We start from the raw sequence: 15146 nt of genomic DNA, 5'->3' as shown, positions 1-15146 counted from the left end.
TCCGGTCAAAATTTTGAGATAGTCATCGAGTTCAGTGTAGTTGAAAGGTCCAATAAATATACCTCTGGGGCTGACATGAGTACCACATACCCTTGAGAAAGGGCTGCAAGCTATGCACTATCCCCATCGGTTACATACAGTATTTAGTATGGGAATTTTTTGGGGGGAATCTCCTGCGGGGGGATGTTCACGGGAAGAATTTTCCGTGGGTAATGAAATTTAGGAGGAACTTTGCACGGGGGGATTTCCTGGCATGAAAAACGGTCAGAAATTAAATAAAAAAAAATTCTCGAAGTAAAGTAAATGAAAAATATTTTTAGAGAACTTCAAGACTTTAGCGTAAAGGGTGAGGGATGAGAAAAGGGCAGTCCCCCCTCATATGCTGAATAGTTTCTGTTTGTTTTCAGTTTTAATTATGCTCCTTACTTTCAGTTGAAAAAAACTTCTTTTTTAATTCGTTGAGAAGGCCTAAGGGTTTCCCCGCACAAAATTCTGATTGTTTTTCAGTCCTCTTAGGATGTAATTTCTTTGTTAATCGACTTTGCTATGTCAAACAGTTCTTCGCTCATTTATTTGTGGATATTACCGTTTATTTTGCAACGCAGGTGCTCTGCACATGCGACTACTGTTGCAGCTACTATTAGTGTGTCAGAAAGGTAATTATCCCGCCCCAGCGAGTAAGTAGAGCAGTACGCTAGATCAACGTCTTGTTTCACGTCTTGGTTTAGCTATTAGTACATCCCAGACGTCTACATCATTACATCCTTTATTTGGGGGGGGGGAGAAGCACATATTCTTACACATATAAAAGTAGAGGATTTGTATGAAAATATATATGAAACTTCTAGAAAATTACCTTATGATTTTTGTTTTATGGGGGAGGTGGTTTAAGTTCGTTATTTTTAACGTAAAGTAATTAACATAAATTATTTTATGCTAATATCTCAGTTTTTAGATATTAATATTCATTTTGAGTCGCGGTAGTCAAATCAAATAAGCTTACTTCTACTTTAGATAGCTATCTTACTAAAGTTGCTACATCAACTTCTATATGTTCAATTTATGTTTTTTTATTTATTGTAATATAATAACCTAAAGACTTGTATTACTGTGAGTCTATTCATATCTAATTACTAAAATAAAGAAATACTTCTAAAAGGCTTTCACCCTTGTTTAAAATTTGTTTAAATTTTGTTTAAAATTATTTAATTTGTTTAAAATTATACAAATTTGTTTAAAATTTAATAGAATATAATTAATTGATTGTAATGTGTAAAGTTTTTAAGTTAGATTTAACGCATGCTGTTTTTTAGACAGTTCTTTGTATGTGTTTTTTTCTTTTGTTTTTGTTTTTTCACTTCATTATCATGTTAGTGGAGCAAAAATAAAATTTTAATTGTTATTATAGGCCTTTGTGTTCAAGTTAATCTTATTTCAAAACTTACACACGTTGCAACTGCCATTTGGTTCAAGCTCCTCTGTCTCATTTCTCAATTTACTTTTGACCAAAAAACAATTCGCTGCAATCATTTGACCTGTTCGAAAGTCAAATCCATTAACTTTGTTTTTATCGGTACTTGGTATTTACCAATTGAAATATAGCGATCGCAATTTCTGTCGGTCTGTCTGTTCCGATTTTGCTAGTTTGGGCACTTCCAGATAAGCTAGGACGATGAAATTTGGCAAGCATATCAGGGACCAGACTAGGTTAAATTATAAATAGTCGTTTCCCCGATTTGACCATCTGGAGGGGAGTGGGGGGACCGTTAATTCGTAAAAATTAGAGGTATTTTTAAATTACGATTGGGTAATCGGATCTTGATGAAATTTTATATCTAGAAGGATATTGCGTCTCAGAGTTCTTAATTTGAATCCCGACCGGATTCAATGACATTGGGGGGGAGTTGGAGGGGGAAACCCAAAATCTTGGAAAACGTTTAGAGTGGAGAGACCGGGATGAAACTTGGCGGGAAAAACAAGCACAAGTCCTAGATATGTGATTGACATAACCGGAACGGCTCTGCCTTCTTTGGGAGAGTGTGGGGGGATAATTTGGAAAATTTAGAAAAGATGAGGTATTTTTAGCTTACGAATGAGTGATCAGATCTTAATGAAATTTGATATTTAGAAGGACCTCATAAATCAGACCTCTTATTTCAAATCCCGACCGAATCCAGTGTCATTGGGGGGAGTTAGGGGCGACCGGCAATTTTGGAAAACGCTTAGGGTGGAGAGATCGGGATAAAACTTGGTGGGAAGGATAAGCACAAGTCCTAGATACGTGATTGACTTAACCGGACTGGATTTGCTCTCTTCGGGGGAGTTGGGGGGGGGGGTGGACTTAATTCGGAAAAACTAGAAAAAATGATGTATTTTTAACTTACGAATGGGTGATTGGATCCTAATGAAATTTGATATTTAGAAGGACCTCGTGACTCAGAACTTCTATTGTAAATTCCCACCAGATCTGGTGACATTGGGGGAAGTTGGAGGGGGAAACCAGAAACGCTTAGAGTGGAGAAATCGTAATGAAATTTGGTGGGAAGTAGCTCTTGGCTCTTCCGACCTCGTCACAAGTTCACAACTGCCATTTGAGCTATTGGCTCTTGTTCTGAGCTGTATGCGATATTAACATTTAAGAACTTAGTTGACTCTAAGCAGGCAGCTCTGTAGGCATGCACGCAGGACATTTGGACCTTATCCAAAAGGCTCAAGGGGGATCGGAAGACCCCTCCCCCAAATATTTTTATGGATCCCTCATTCTGTTTTTTTTTTTTTTTACTTTTTTTAAAAGTAAACTTATCAGTTTCTTTGTCTCTATTTTAGGGAAATTCTTAATCGCGGTGGATTACGTTTGTCAATTTTTTTTTCTTTTAATTTAATTCAGTCGTGTTTGTCCTTTTTCCTGTTGTCATGCCTGCATCCTTATAAATACATCATGTTCGAGTACTTTCATCGTGTTATTTTTATTCTTATTTTTTGGAATTGGTCCAATGACATTATTTTTGTTTTAGCGGAAATTAAGGCTACAACTTCTGGTATTCAGGCTGATGAATTATTAATTCAATAGATAGATAGATATATATTGATTGCAAAAAAGCCACAGAGCCATGGCAACACAAAATAGTACTCTTAAAACTAAAAAAAAAAAAAAAAAAAAAAAAAAAAAAAAAAAAAAAAAAAAAAAACAGAAATAAAAAACAATTCAACAACTTATTCAAAATAAAATAGGAAAAAACTGCAACGAAATACAACTTACAATTTAAAATTATTTAAGGTGTTTTACCAACCATTTTCTTAAATTTAGCTGTATTTATAGATAATAATCGACAAGAAAAAGACCTGCTAAGGAAGAAAATGGAGAATATTTGCCGAAAGTTGTGAAAAAATGTGCCCCTACTGCAGGATATATGCGGGGGGGGGGGACTAAGGAACTCCTCCAAAAAATGAATCTAGATTTACCTATATTTCTTGGAACTGCTTATTCAAATCAAATGAAAAAAAAAATATTATGATTTTTACCCCCTAAAAAATTCCATCGTCCGCGCCTGTACTATAGTTAAAGATGTACTTTTTGGGTGACCCTTAAATTAGGAAGAAAATACCACACTTTCTCTATATACGAGAGATTCTAATGTTCCTATTCTAATGTTTATGTATAATCCCCATTTAATATATTTTATGAACAATTTATATAAGAATCTATGTTTTTGAATTTTGGAAATTGAGTGATTTTGTTACGGATTATTTTTTTTTTTGGAATCAACCAATTGCAATATTTTTGATTTAAGGCTTTAACTTCTCGTATTTAGGTGAGCAATTATTAATTATTATAAAAATGATTTTGGACTGTTTTACTAACCATTTCTTCAAATCTCAATGCACTATAGGTAATACTGAACAAGAAAAAACTTGCAAATGAAGAAAATGGGAATTATTTCCTGAAAGCTATGAGAAATAGCGCACTTCTATCAGTATATACGCCGGGAAATTGGGGTCCGAAGCCTTCAGGAGTCTTAGCTTAACCAGAATTTCTGTGAACTGCCAATTCAAATTATATGAACAAAAAATATTATTACCTTTGTCCCTGAAAACATTCCCGCGTTCATGCCTGCCCTATAGTTAAAGAGGAAACTTGCAAGGGAGTAAAGTAGGGGTTGATGAGCCACTGATATGAAATATATTGATCAATTACCTTTCGTTTTTGTTGAGGACTATAAAGTCATATATCATTCAGTTTTTTTAAAGGGGTCCTTCCAATTCAATTAAAATGTGTCTTTGACTTCATCTGGGGACCAAACACTTCTGGGGCCTTCAAAAATCAATTAGTATGTGAAAAAAATTCATCACTTAATATAAAGTAAATAAATCATGTAAGATTAACTAAATCATTTAGGTATTTTCCAATTTATTGAAGAATGAGTTAAAGATGAAACTTACAAGGGAGGAAAGTAGGGGTTGATGAGCCGCTGATTCCTATCGTAATTATAAATTATATATAAAATAAATTATACTAGGTAAAATAATCAATTATATAGCTATAACCCAACAAAAGTTGATTCCAATCGTAATTGTGTATGGATTTTATATAATATGTAATTGCATTTTATATATAAACTATATAATTATATATAATTTACTATATTTATTATATAGTTTTGTTATTGTCGTAATTATATATTATATACAAGTTATGTATAAAATAAATTCATAAATTATGTAAAATAAATAAATTACCTAAGATAAACTTATTAATTATCTATCTTTCAGTTTGTTGAAGACTATGAGCCAACAAAAGCTGATTCTTACCGTAAAAAGGTGATGTTAGACGGTGAAGAAGCTCAAATTGACATCCTTGACACGGCAGGACAAGAAGATTATGCAGCCATTAGAGACAATTATTTTCGTTCTGGAGAAGGCTTCCTCTGTGTGTTTTCTATCACTGAGAGTGATAGTTTTGCTGCTACTCAAGAATTCAGGTTAGTGCGGGTTTTTTTCAATTTCAGGTTCGATTATCGATCATACCGTTTTTATGTTCAATTATTGCTTATGTCGATTGTTTGTTTGATTATAAAGCAACATTTTTGTACCATTATCGGTTTTATTGATTATAAATAGTTCATTGGTTGCAGAAACTGTTTATAATAGAAAAAGTGATTGTTTTTTATGAGAATAGAACATTTCGGACAAAGTAAGTAGGGCTTATTATTATATATTATTGTTTCTGTTCTTATTTCCGTTAGACAATTATTTCCGTTCTCTAAAAAGTTTCCTTTATGTGTGTTTTATATCACTGAGAGTGATAGTTTTGTTACTTTTGCTACCTGACTGCTCAAGAGTTCAGCCAAGTGCTTTTTTTTTATCGATTTCACGCTCGATTGTCAATTATTACGTTTTTATATTCGGTTATTGCTTATATCGATTTTTTTATGATGTACGGATTTTTATTTAATTATAGTTTATTGGTTAAGGAGAATTGTGCGTAAGATAAAAAAAACTATTATTAATTTAAAAGAAAATCTAATATTTTCTTTAAAGTAAATGATATTTATATGTATAGAAAATTTTTATTTCCATATTTTAAAGGAAAGTAAGTGAAGCACGAGTCGTCATTGCTATTATTATCAGTGCCAGGGGACCGAGCCGCTCTTTGAAAAGAAGACAGCTTTTTAATATCTTTCGCAAAACAGCTTTAATTTCGTTTATTTATTCGCTGTAGAATGTAAAACCATTGGATCTCTGGGTATTTTGGCTTCATTAGCTATAATTCATGAGCTTCATTCTAGGGATAAGCTTGATTAGGTACACAATCCTCATGGCCCTTATTACACCAATCTTTGTCACACTAGTATGAGTTTGATGACAATTTTGCTCAGTGAAAAGAAAGACAGCTATTTATATCACTTGGTATTAACCAAGTAACATATAGCGATCGCAAATTCTGTCGGTCTGTCTGTCCCGGTTTTGCTACTTAAGGCACTTCCAGGTAAGCTAGGACGATGAAATTTGGCAAGCGTATTAGGAACTAGACCAGATTAAATTAGAAATTGTCGTTTCCCCGATTCGACCATCTGGGAGGGGGGAGTGGGGGGATGGTTAAATCGAAAAATTAGAAAAAGGAGGTATTTTTAACTTACGAACGGGTGATCAGATCTTAATGAAATTTGATTTTGGGAAGGATATCGTGTCTCAGAGCTCTTATTTTAAATCCTGACTGGATCAGGTGACATTGGGGGGAGTTGGGGTGGGGAAACCTAAAATCTTGGAAAACGCTTAGAGTGGAGGGATCGGGATGAAACTTGGTGGGTAAAATAAGCACAAGTCCTAGATACGTGATTGACGTAACCGGAACGGATCCACTCTCTTTGGGGGAGTTGGGGAGAGCGTTAATTCTGAAAAATGAGTTATTTTTCAAACAGTTCGTGGTAACGAACTGTAGTAAGGAGTGATCCGGCTCAATAGTAACCAAAACTCTAAAAAATGGAATTTTGATACCAATAGCTACATCAAAAGAATCGCATTTTAATTCTGATTTTAGATATATAAGTTTCATCAAGTTCAGTCTTACCCATCAAAAGTTACGAGCCTGAGAAAAATTTGCCTTATTTTAGAAAATAGGGGGAAACATCCCCTAAAGGTCATAGAACCTCAACGAAAATCACACCACCAGGTTCAGCGTATCAGATAACCTTATTGTAGAAGTTTCAAGCTCCTGTCTACAAAAATGTGGCATTTTGTATTTTTTGCCAGAAGGGAGATCACGGATGCGTGTTTATTTGTTTGTTTGTTTTTTTTTGTTTTGTTTTTTTTTCCAGGGGTGATCGTATCGACCAAGTAGTCTTAGAATATTGCGAAAGGGCTCATTCTAACGGAAATGAAAAGTTCTAGTGCCATTTTTAAGCGACCAAAAAAATTGGAGGGCACCTAGGCCCCCTCCCACGCTAATTATTTTCCCAAAGTCAACGGATCAAAATTTTTGGATAGCCATTTTATTCAGCGTAGTCGAAAAACCTTATAACTATGTCTTTGGGGACGACTTACTCCCCCACAGTCCCCGTGGGAGGGGCTACAAGTTACAAACTTTGACCAGTGCTTACATATAGTAATGGTTATTTGGAAGCGTACAGACGTTTTCAGGGGGACTTTTCGGTTGGGGGAAGGGGTTGAGAAGAGTGGGATATGTTGGGGGAACTTACCATCGAGGAATTTGTCTTGGGGGAAGAAAAGTTTCATGAAGGGAACGCAGGATTTTCCAGCATTATTTAAAAAAAAAACAATGAAAAATTAAGTATGAAAAAGTTTTTGTAACTGAAAGTAAGGAGAAGTATTAAAACTTAAAACGAACAGAAATTATTACGCATTTGATGGGCTCACCTCCTCGTAATACCTTGCTCTTTACGCTAAAGTATTTTTAGTAATGTCATACTATTTATTCTACGGCTTTTGTGATTCAGGGGTTATTCTTAAGAAATTGGGACAAAATTTAAGCTTTAATGTAAAGAGCGAGATACTGATGAGGAGGTGAGCCCCTTCATATACGTAATAAAACATAAGAATACAGAAGTTCGTTACGTAAGCTAATTTTTAAGTTACGTATATCTTTTACTAATAAGAACATTCGTGAAAAATTAAAAGTTCTAGTTGCCTGTTTAAGTAACCAAAAAAATCGAAGGGCAACTTGGCCTTCTCCCCCGCTCCTTTTTTTCTCAAAATCATTCGATGAAAACTATGAGAAAGCCAATTAGCCAAAAAAATAAATATGCAAATTTTGTTTTAATTGTTCATCTGCGGAGAGCCAAAATCAAAACATGCATTGATTCAAAAACGTTCAGAAATTAAAGGAAAAAACAAGTTTTTTTACCGGTAAGTAAGGAGCGACATTACAACTTAAAACGAACAGAAATTGCTTCGTATATGAAAGGGGCTGCTTCCTCATCAACTCCCCGCTCTTTACGCTAAAGTTTTTTGCTGTTTTAAAAAGTAGAGTTAAGAGAAAGAGTCAAACTTTAGCGTAAAGGGACGGGGCGTTGATGAGGAAGCAGCCCCTTTCATATACGAAGCAATTCCTGTTCGTTTTAAGTTTTAATGTCGCTCCTTACTTTCCGTTAAAAAAACTTGTTTTTTTATTTAATAACTTATGAAGGAGCCATCGGATCTAATTGAAGTTTGATGTTTCGAAGAATATAGTGTCTCAGAGCTCTTATTTTAAATCCCGACCGTATCTGTTGACATTGGGGGGAGTTAAGGGAGAGCCTAAAATCTTGGAAAACGCTTAGAGCCGAGGGACCGGATGGAACTTGGTGGGAAAAATAATCACAAGTCCTAGATACGTGATTGACATAACTGGAACGGATCCGCTCTCTTAGGGGGAGTTGGGGGGGGGGGGTTAATTCTGAAAAATTAGAAAGAATGAGGTATTTTTAACTTACGAAGGAGTAATCAGATCTTAATGAAACTTGATGTTTGGAAGGAAATCGCGTCTTAGAGCTCCTATTTTAAATCCCGACTGGATCCGGTGACATTAGGGGGAGTTGCGGGGGGGACCTAAAATTGTGGAAAACGCTTAGAGTGGGGGTATCGGGATGAAACTTAGTGAGAAAAATAAGCACAAGTCCTAGATACGTGATTGACATAACCGGAACAGATCTGCTCTCTTTGGGGGAGTTGGGGGGGAGGAGGGTTAATTCTAAAACATTGAAAAAAAGAGGTATTTGTAACTTACGAAGAAATCTTTATCGGATCTTTATGAAATTTCATATTTAGAAGGATCTCGTAACTCGGATATCTTATTTTAAATCCCGACCGAATCCAGTGTCATTGGGGGGGGGATCGGGAGGGATTAGGATGAAACTTGGTGGGAAGAATAAGCATAAGTCCAAGATAAGTGACTGACATAACCGGACCGTATCTGCTCTCTTTGGTGGAGTTGGGGGGGGAGTAATTCGGAAAAATTAGAAAAAACGAAGTATGTGTAACTTACCAACGGGTGATCATTGGAAAAAAAAATTATCTAGTTATTAATGAAAGTTCAGAAACGTCAACTTCAGATTCGGAAACCTTTATTGAAAAAAAAAGTTAACACGTACAAGAAAATAAAAAGATAGAAACACGTAATAAAAAAAGAAAAAAATTGTAATATTCTGAATTGTGAGACAAACTCACAACTGATAAACTAAAGTTATTAACAGACAAAAATGAGTGCATTTTAGTGACCAAATAATCTAACTTTTTTGAATCGCAATATAAATTTGAAATAAGTTCTGGGCGAGGGGGGGGGCTAGAAATCGATATCTAATCGCTTTTGATTCCCGGGAATAATTTTGGTCTACACCTTTATTATTGGTATCGTGGGGTGGGTGTGTGTGTGTGGTAATAGCGTCACTGTCATTGCTACAATTTTTTTCTATGTAGTTTAAATGTTGACCCCAAGTGCCTACCGAAAAAGAGGGGGGAAAGGCGAGGCTGGACATCATGAGCCTTACCAGGAAATTCTTGGAGGATAGAGTGAGGATAACAAGTAGTACCAGAAGCTTTCTTTTCAACAAGTTTAAACGGTTATTTTCCTCTTTTCCCATGCAAAATGTTAGATGTATTTAAACATACGTATACAATGGATTTAAACCTCAGAGAACACTATTGTGGAGGTCGTAGTTGAGGATAACAAGTAGTACCAGAAGCTTTGTTTTCAACAAGCTTAAACGGTTATTTTCCTCTTTTCCCATGCAAGATGTTAGATGTATTTAAACATACGTATACAATGGATTTAAACCTCAGAGAACACTCTTGTAGAGGTCGTAGTGGCTTCAGCCACGTAAAAGAATAAATAATACAGAACTTTATCCATATGAACAAAAACCCCCGTCTCTGTCCACCCGAATTTCTTTAGTAAAACTATTATTAAGAACGTTTTTAACAAAAATACTGTTCATCGAAAATTTTGACTAAGTAATCGAATCTTTTTCAAAATTTTACTTACAATCCAATATTTGACTTATCAAGCAGAGAACTGAAAAAGCGGGAAGTTACCAACCAATTTGCAATTACAAGTACATAGGCTTTAGCAGCAAAATAAGCATCTTGTGTTTATTGGGCTGGTAGCCCACACCATATCCAGGTTAAGCCTGGGCATAATCTGAAAAATGATCAGAAATTAAATTAAAAAAAAACAAACAACTTTTCCAATTAAAAGTAAGGAGTAAAATTAAAACTTAAAACAGTGAAAAAATATTCTGTATATAAGGGGCGCTACCTTCTCTAAACCTTAATCTTTATGCAGAAGTTGGAGTTTTGTCTAAATTCTTTAAAAACGACTGCTGAAACACAAGGGTCGTTTACCCAGGGGGCTGGAAGTGGGGTTGTCAAACCAGGAGGCATGGCTATTTGACCGTTGGACCATTGTGACCAAAATGGCTATCTCAAAATCTTTATCGGATGTGTTTGAGGAAAAACAGTGTGGCGGGTGGCTTGTTGTCCTTCAGTCACTTCTGAATTTTAAAAAAAGGCGCTAGAACTTTTAATTTACAATCGAATGAGTCTCTTCCGAAGTTTATAGACCACCTATTCCGTATGAAGTGCCTCTGGGAAAAAAAAATAAATAAACAGTATTACTACATTGAAGTCTTTTGGGGGCAGTGCCATAGGATTGCCTCTGGCTTAAACATGGGCGTGGAACTTTCAATTTTCCTTCTAATGAACATCCGGAACTATCCAGGGGGAGTGTGAAGGCTTTTCCGGGGGGAGGGGTCAAACACCCGGCTCCTTGTATTTCTATTTTAGATCTTATATCCTCTTTTTGTACTGGAATCATCGAAAAATATAATGAAATATAATTTGGTTTGTTTTGTCAGTGCAATTTAACTTATTCAAAGATTGTAATTATATAAATAAATCAACAAATTTTGTTTACGCATCTTTCTTGGCTAAGTTCTTCCCCGATTATTGTTCAATCGTCTTTTTTTAATGCCCTCACTGTAAATCATATTTTTACACCATTCATGCGTGTTGCCAAGTTTGGCGATTTCTGGCTTGTTAGAAATTGAATTTATTGTACGAAATATTTTCTCAACTCTGTAATTTTGTTGTTTATAATATAACCTTTTTTTAAAGTCACAGATAAGACCGTATCCAGGGTTTTTGTTCAGGCGGTTTTTTTTCGGGAGGGGGTGATACACAGTAACAACTTTACAAACCGCATCAAAATTTTGTTTTATATGTATATGCGTTTTTTATTCACCAGTCGGACGAACATTTCTGGGAGAGGGTTTCAAACTCGGTACCCCCCTTCTGGATACGGCCTTGATGAGAGGAGAAAGATTGTTGTAGAATATCAAAGAGTTCGTGGTAACGAACTGTAGTAAAGAACGACCCGGCTCAATAGTAACTGAAACTTTAAAAAACGGAATTTTTATACAAATAGTTACATCAAAAGAATTGGATTTTCATGATGATTTCAAATATATTACAAATATATTAATCTCATCTTGCTTAGTCTTACCCATCAAAAGTTACGAGCCTGAGAAAATTTGCCTCATTTTAGAAAATAGGGGTAAACACCCCCTAAAAGTCATAGAATCCCATCGAAAATCGCACCATCAGATTCAGTGTATCAGAGAACCGTACTGTAGAAGTTTCCCAAAGTCATCGGATCAAAATTCTGAGATAGCCATTTTATTCAGCATAGTCGAAAAACGTATAACTATGTCTTTGGAGACGACTCACTCCCCCACAGTCCCCATGGGAGGGGTTGCAAGTTACAAACTTTGACCAGTGTTTACATATAGTAATGGTTATTGTGAAGTGTACAGACGTTTTCAGTTTTTTTTAGTGGGGGGGGGCTGAGGGGAGGTGGTTACTTTGGAGGATCTTTCCACGGAGGAATTTGTCATGGGGGAAGAGAATTTCCATGAAGGGGGCGCAGGATTTTCTAACATTATTTTAAAACAACGAAAAAATAGATATGAAAAAGTTTTCTCAACTAAAAGTAAGGAGCGGCATTAAACTTAAAACGAACAGAAATTTTTACGCATATGAGGGGTTCACCTCCTCCTAATACCTCGCTCTTTACACTTAAGTATTTTTAGTAATTGTAACTATTAATTCTACGGTCTTTGTGATTCAGGGGTCACAAAGAAATTACCCCGTATATGAAATGGGTTGTCCCCTCTGCGATCCCTCGCTCTTTGCGATTTTTTTCTCGAAATCGTCCGGTCAAAACAATAAGAAAGCTATTTAGCCAAAAAAAAAAAAATAATATGCTAATTTCGTTTTAATTATTCATTTGCGGAGAGCCAAAACTAAAACATGCATTGATTCAAAAACGTTCAGAAATTAAATAAAAAAAAAGTTTATTTAACTGAAAGTAAGAAGCGACATTAAAACTTAAAACGAACAGAAATTACTCTGTACATAAAAGGGGCTACTTCCTCCTAAGCATCTACGGCCTTAATTTTTAATTTTTAATTCTACGGCCTTTGTGATTCAGGGGTTCAACAGAAATTACTCCGTATATGAAATGGGTTGTCCCCTCCGCAATCCCTCGCTCTTTGCGATTTTTTTCTCAAAGGGGCTACTTCCTCCTCAGCACCCTGCTCTTTACGCTAAAGTTTTTTTACTATTTTAAAAAGTAGAGTTGAGAAAAAGAGTCAAACTTTAGTTTAAAGAGCAGGGCGCTGAGGAGGGAGTAGCCCCTTGTATGTACGGACTAATTTCCGTTCGTTTTCAGTCTTAATGTCGCTCCTTACTTTCAGTTAAAAAAACTTGTTTTTTTTTTCATTTAATCTGGTAATAAAGTGTTCCATGAACTGTTGTATATTAGCTTTAGCACAATATATCCTTAGATTTTAATACGATACATCCACATAACACTTAAACGTATATAGGCTACTTATTTGCTATTCGGTAATTTCGGTTTGTTTTAAGTTTGAATTGACTATTTATGGTAATTTCTGTCCATTTTGGGTTTCATTTATTCATTGACAGTAATTCCTGCTCGTTTTAACTAAATTATTATTTGACTTTGTTTCTGCTCGTCTTAGGGCTTCTCTTACCGCGCATAGCATGCCCGGTCGAAGGCAGAAAATCAGGAGATCGGCAACTGTGCTATGCTGGCTATCGGTCAGGCGTGTGAGTTTTTTTTTTGAAAAATGTCTCTTTTTGAAAGTGTTAAAATAAAAATTACTGCAATAACCACTGCGCTAACAAAGAGGTGAAAACAGAGACTATATATTAGATTACAACAAAATACACTAATAAATGAAACACACACTAAAAATTAATCAGAAATAGAGAAAACTGCGAAAACTACCTTTGATCACGAGAAAAAAAAAAATGTATAATCAAAACCAAGGAGCAAGGGTTAAGAGCTCTAATAAATTAAAATATCAAGCCCAGTGAAAATGAAATTTAAATATTCTGTTTGGAAACTTAGAACTTAGAAGCTTAAACTAGTAGTGGAAAATCTAATTTTCAAAAATAAGGAGAAAGCGAAAATTCAATCCCAAATAAAAAAGACCTCCATATACAGTTATGCAGTTTATAGTAGTAGCGGACTCTAAATAAAAAATAATATACTGCAAAAAAGCTGAAAATACATAACAATAAACAGCTAAGAAGGTATAGCTTTCTTCCGAAGGTGCCGTTGCTTTTGGGAGTCAACAGGTTATTAATGTTAGCATTTTTGTGGACAAAATATGGTCTCAAATTTTAATTGATTTGTTTTGGTCATTTATTTTCATGCTTCAACGCGGCAACACCAACAAAATTTCATAGTGCGTTAAAAACTTCATGGTAAAAAAAAAAAGAAAAAGAAAATCGCGGTTTTCAGGTATGGAATATATCTAAGATGGGTCCAGGAGTAGACAGTATTTTTTTTTTGACGTCCTTGGTACTTTAAGCAGATTCTTACTTATTATTTTAAAAGAAAAGGAGGGAGATATATCAATTGGGATAGATTCCAAAGTGAATCGGCAGAAAAATGATTTTTGGATGGCTTTCGATTTAGGGAGCCCGTTTAGGGAGGCTAAACCACCATAAAGAGTAAGGTAGCAATGAGGATTACTTGCGTGATAAAAGCAGTGTAAATAGAGTCTGGGTACATAGCGGTGGAGTTCCCTGGTATGGTGAGTTAGCTGAATTTTAAGGGTTTTTTTTATAGCAATTAAGTCCATGAGAATGGAGGTCAGTCGAACGGTTTTAGTCGAGGAAGACGAAACGTTCTTTTGTGGCTCTATTCTGGGAAGAATGAAAAGAGTGCAGGACAGATTTCTTACACGCGGTTCATTTCCACCTAATAATTTCCATATTTTAACAATGAAAATTAAACTGTTGAAGTTGTCTATTTAAGATTATTTGCTTTCTTCTCTTATAGTGGCAAAAGCCCGTAAAAAACCTGAAAATTAGATTGTACAGCCTCAAAATACATTTTTCTTTTGTAAATCAAACCCCTACAGCTTTGCTAACCCACATGAATTTAGAGGGAAAGGGTGGGGTGTACATGGTTTTTGCAGATTTTTAATGAAAACAAAAGTTAGATTTCAAAAGCTAGGGAGAGGGACAGTTTTCCCTAGTATATTTGCTCACCCCTCCCCCCTATAACAGTAATCTCTACATACTGGGATCACTGGAATTCTTCACAAAACAGTGTACGCCTGGTGTGTATCTCGTGTTGTGGAAATGTGTGCATAGTGCAATATGATGCTGTGTGGTAGAACTGTGAAGTGTGCTAGGTATGGTCGAACAAGTGGGGCTTTTAGGTCTATATCAGGTGGTGTAGATTGGTAGCCCCTCATTTAAGCACGTTCACTTTAGAACGTGATCCATGACAAGTATGCATTTGCGATTTAGGAATGGTTCATCATTTTGTTCGAAAACTTTCATTGTGTTTCAGACTTGATTCTAAGTTATAATATAAGTTAGACAGACTTGGGTTAGATTAGTCTTGTTTATGAGTAACTCTTGTCTGCTTCAGAAGCCCAAAATCAACTCGGGAGTTGAAGGGTTTTAATTGATTTCAAACTACATCAAAATTTTCTCTGCTAAGTGGTCCAAAAACGTTAAGCATAACTTTTCACACTCGAACAAGGCATTTCACGCTAGGCTAACGTAGACATCCATAAAACTGTCATAATTATCGTCTAAATTCTTTTCTT

At 35.3% G+C, this 15146-nt stretch overlaps 1 protein-coding gene across 3 annotated transcripts in view; it reads left to right on the top strand.

Annotated features, from left to right (window-relative positions):
- Window positions 1-15146, top strand: part of LOC136026275 (ras-related protein Ral-a-like) — an 89375-nt gene that overhangs the window by 41300 nt on the left and 32929 nt on the right. For all 3 annotated transcript variants that reach the window (XM_065702665.1, XM_065702663.1, XM_065702664.1), the window contains exon 3: window positions 4771-4979. In XM_065702665.1, coding sequence (XP_065558737.1) covers window positions 4771-4979 — 209 coding nt within the window. The remainder of the gene's footprint in view (window positions 1-4770; window positions 4980-15146) is intronic.

Source organism: Artemia franciscana, chromosome 4, assembly GCF_032884065.1.
Source record: "Artemia franciscana chromosome 4, ASM3288406v1, whole genome shotgun sequence".
Classification (NCBI taxonomy): domain Eukaryota; kingdom Metazoa; phylum Arthropoda; class Branchiopoda; order Anostraca; family Artemiidae; genus Artemia; species Artemia franciscana.
Note: the sequence above shows the minus strand (reverse complement) of the source record. Positions and strands in the feature narration are given on the sequence as shown.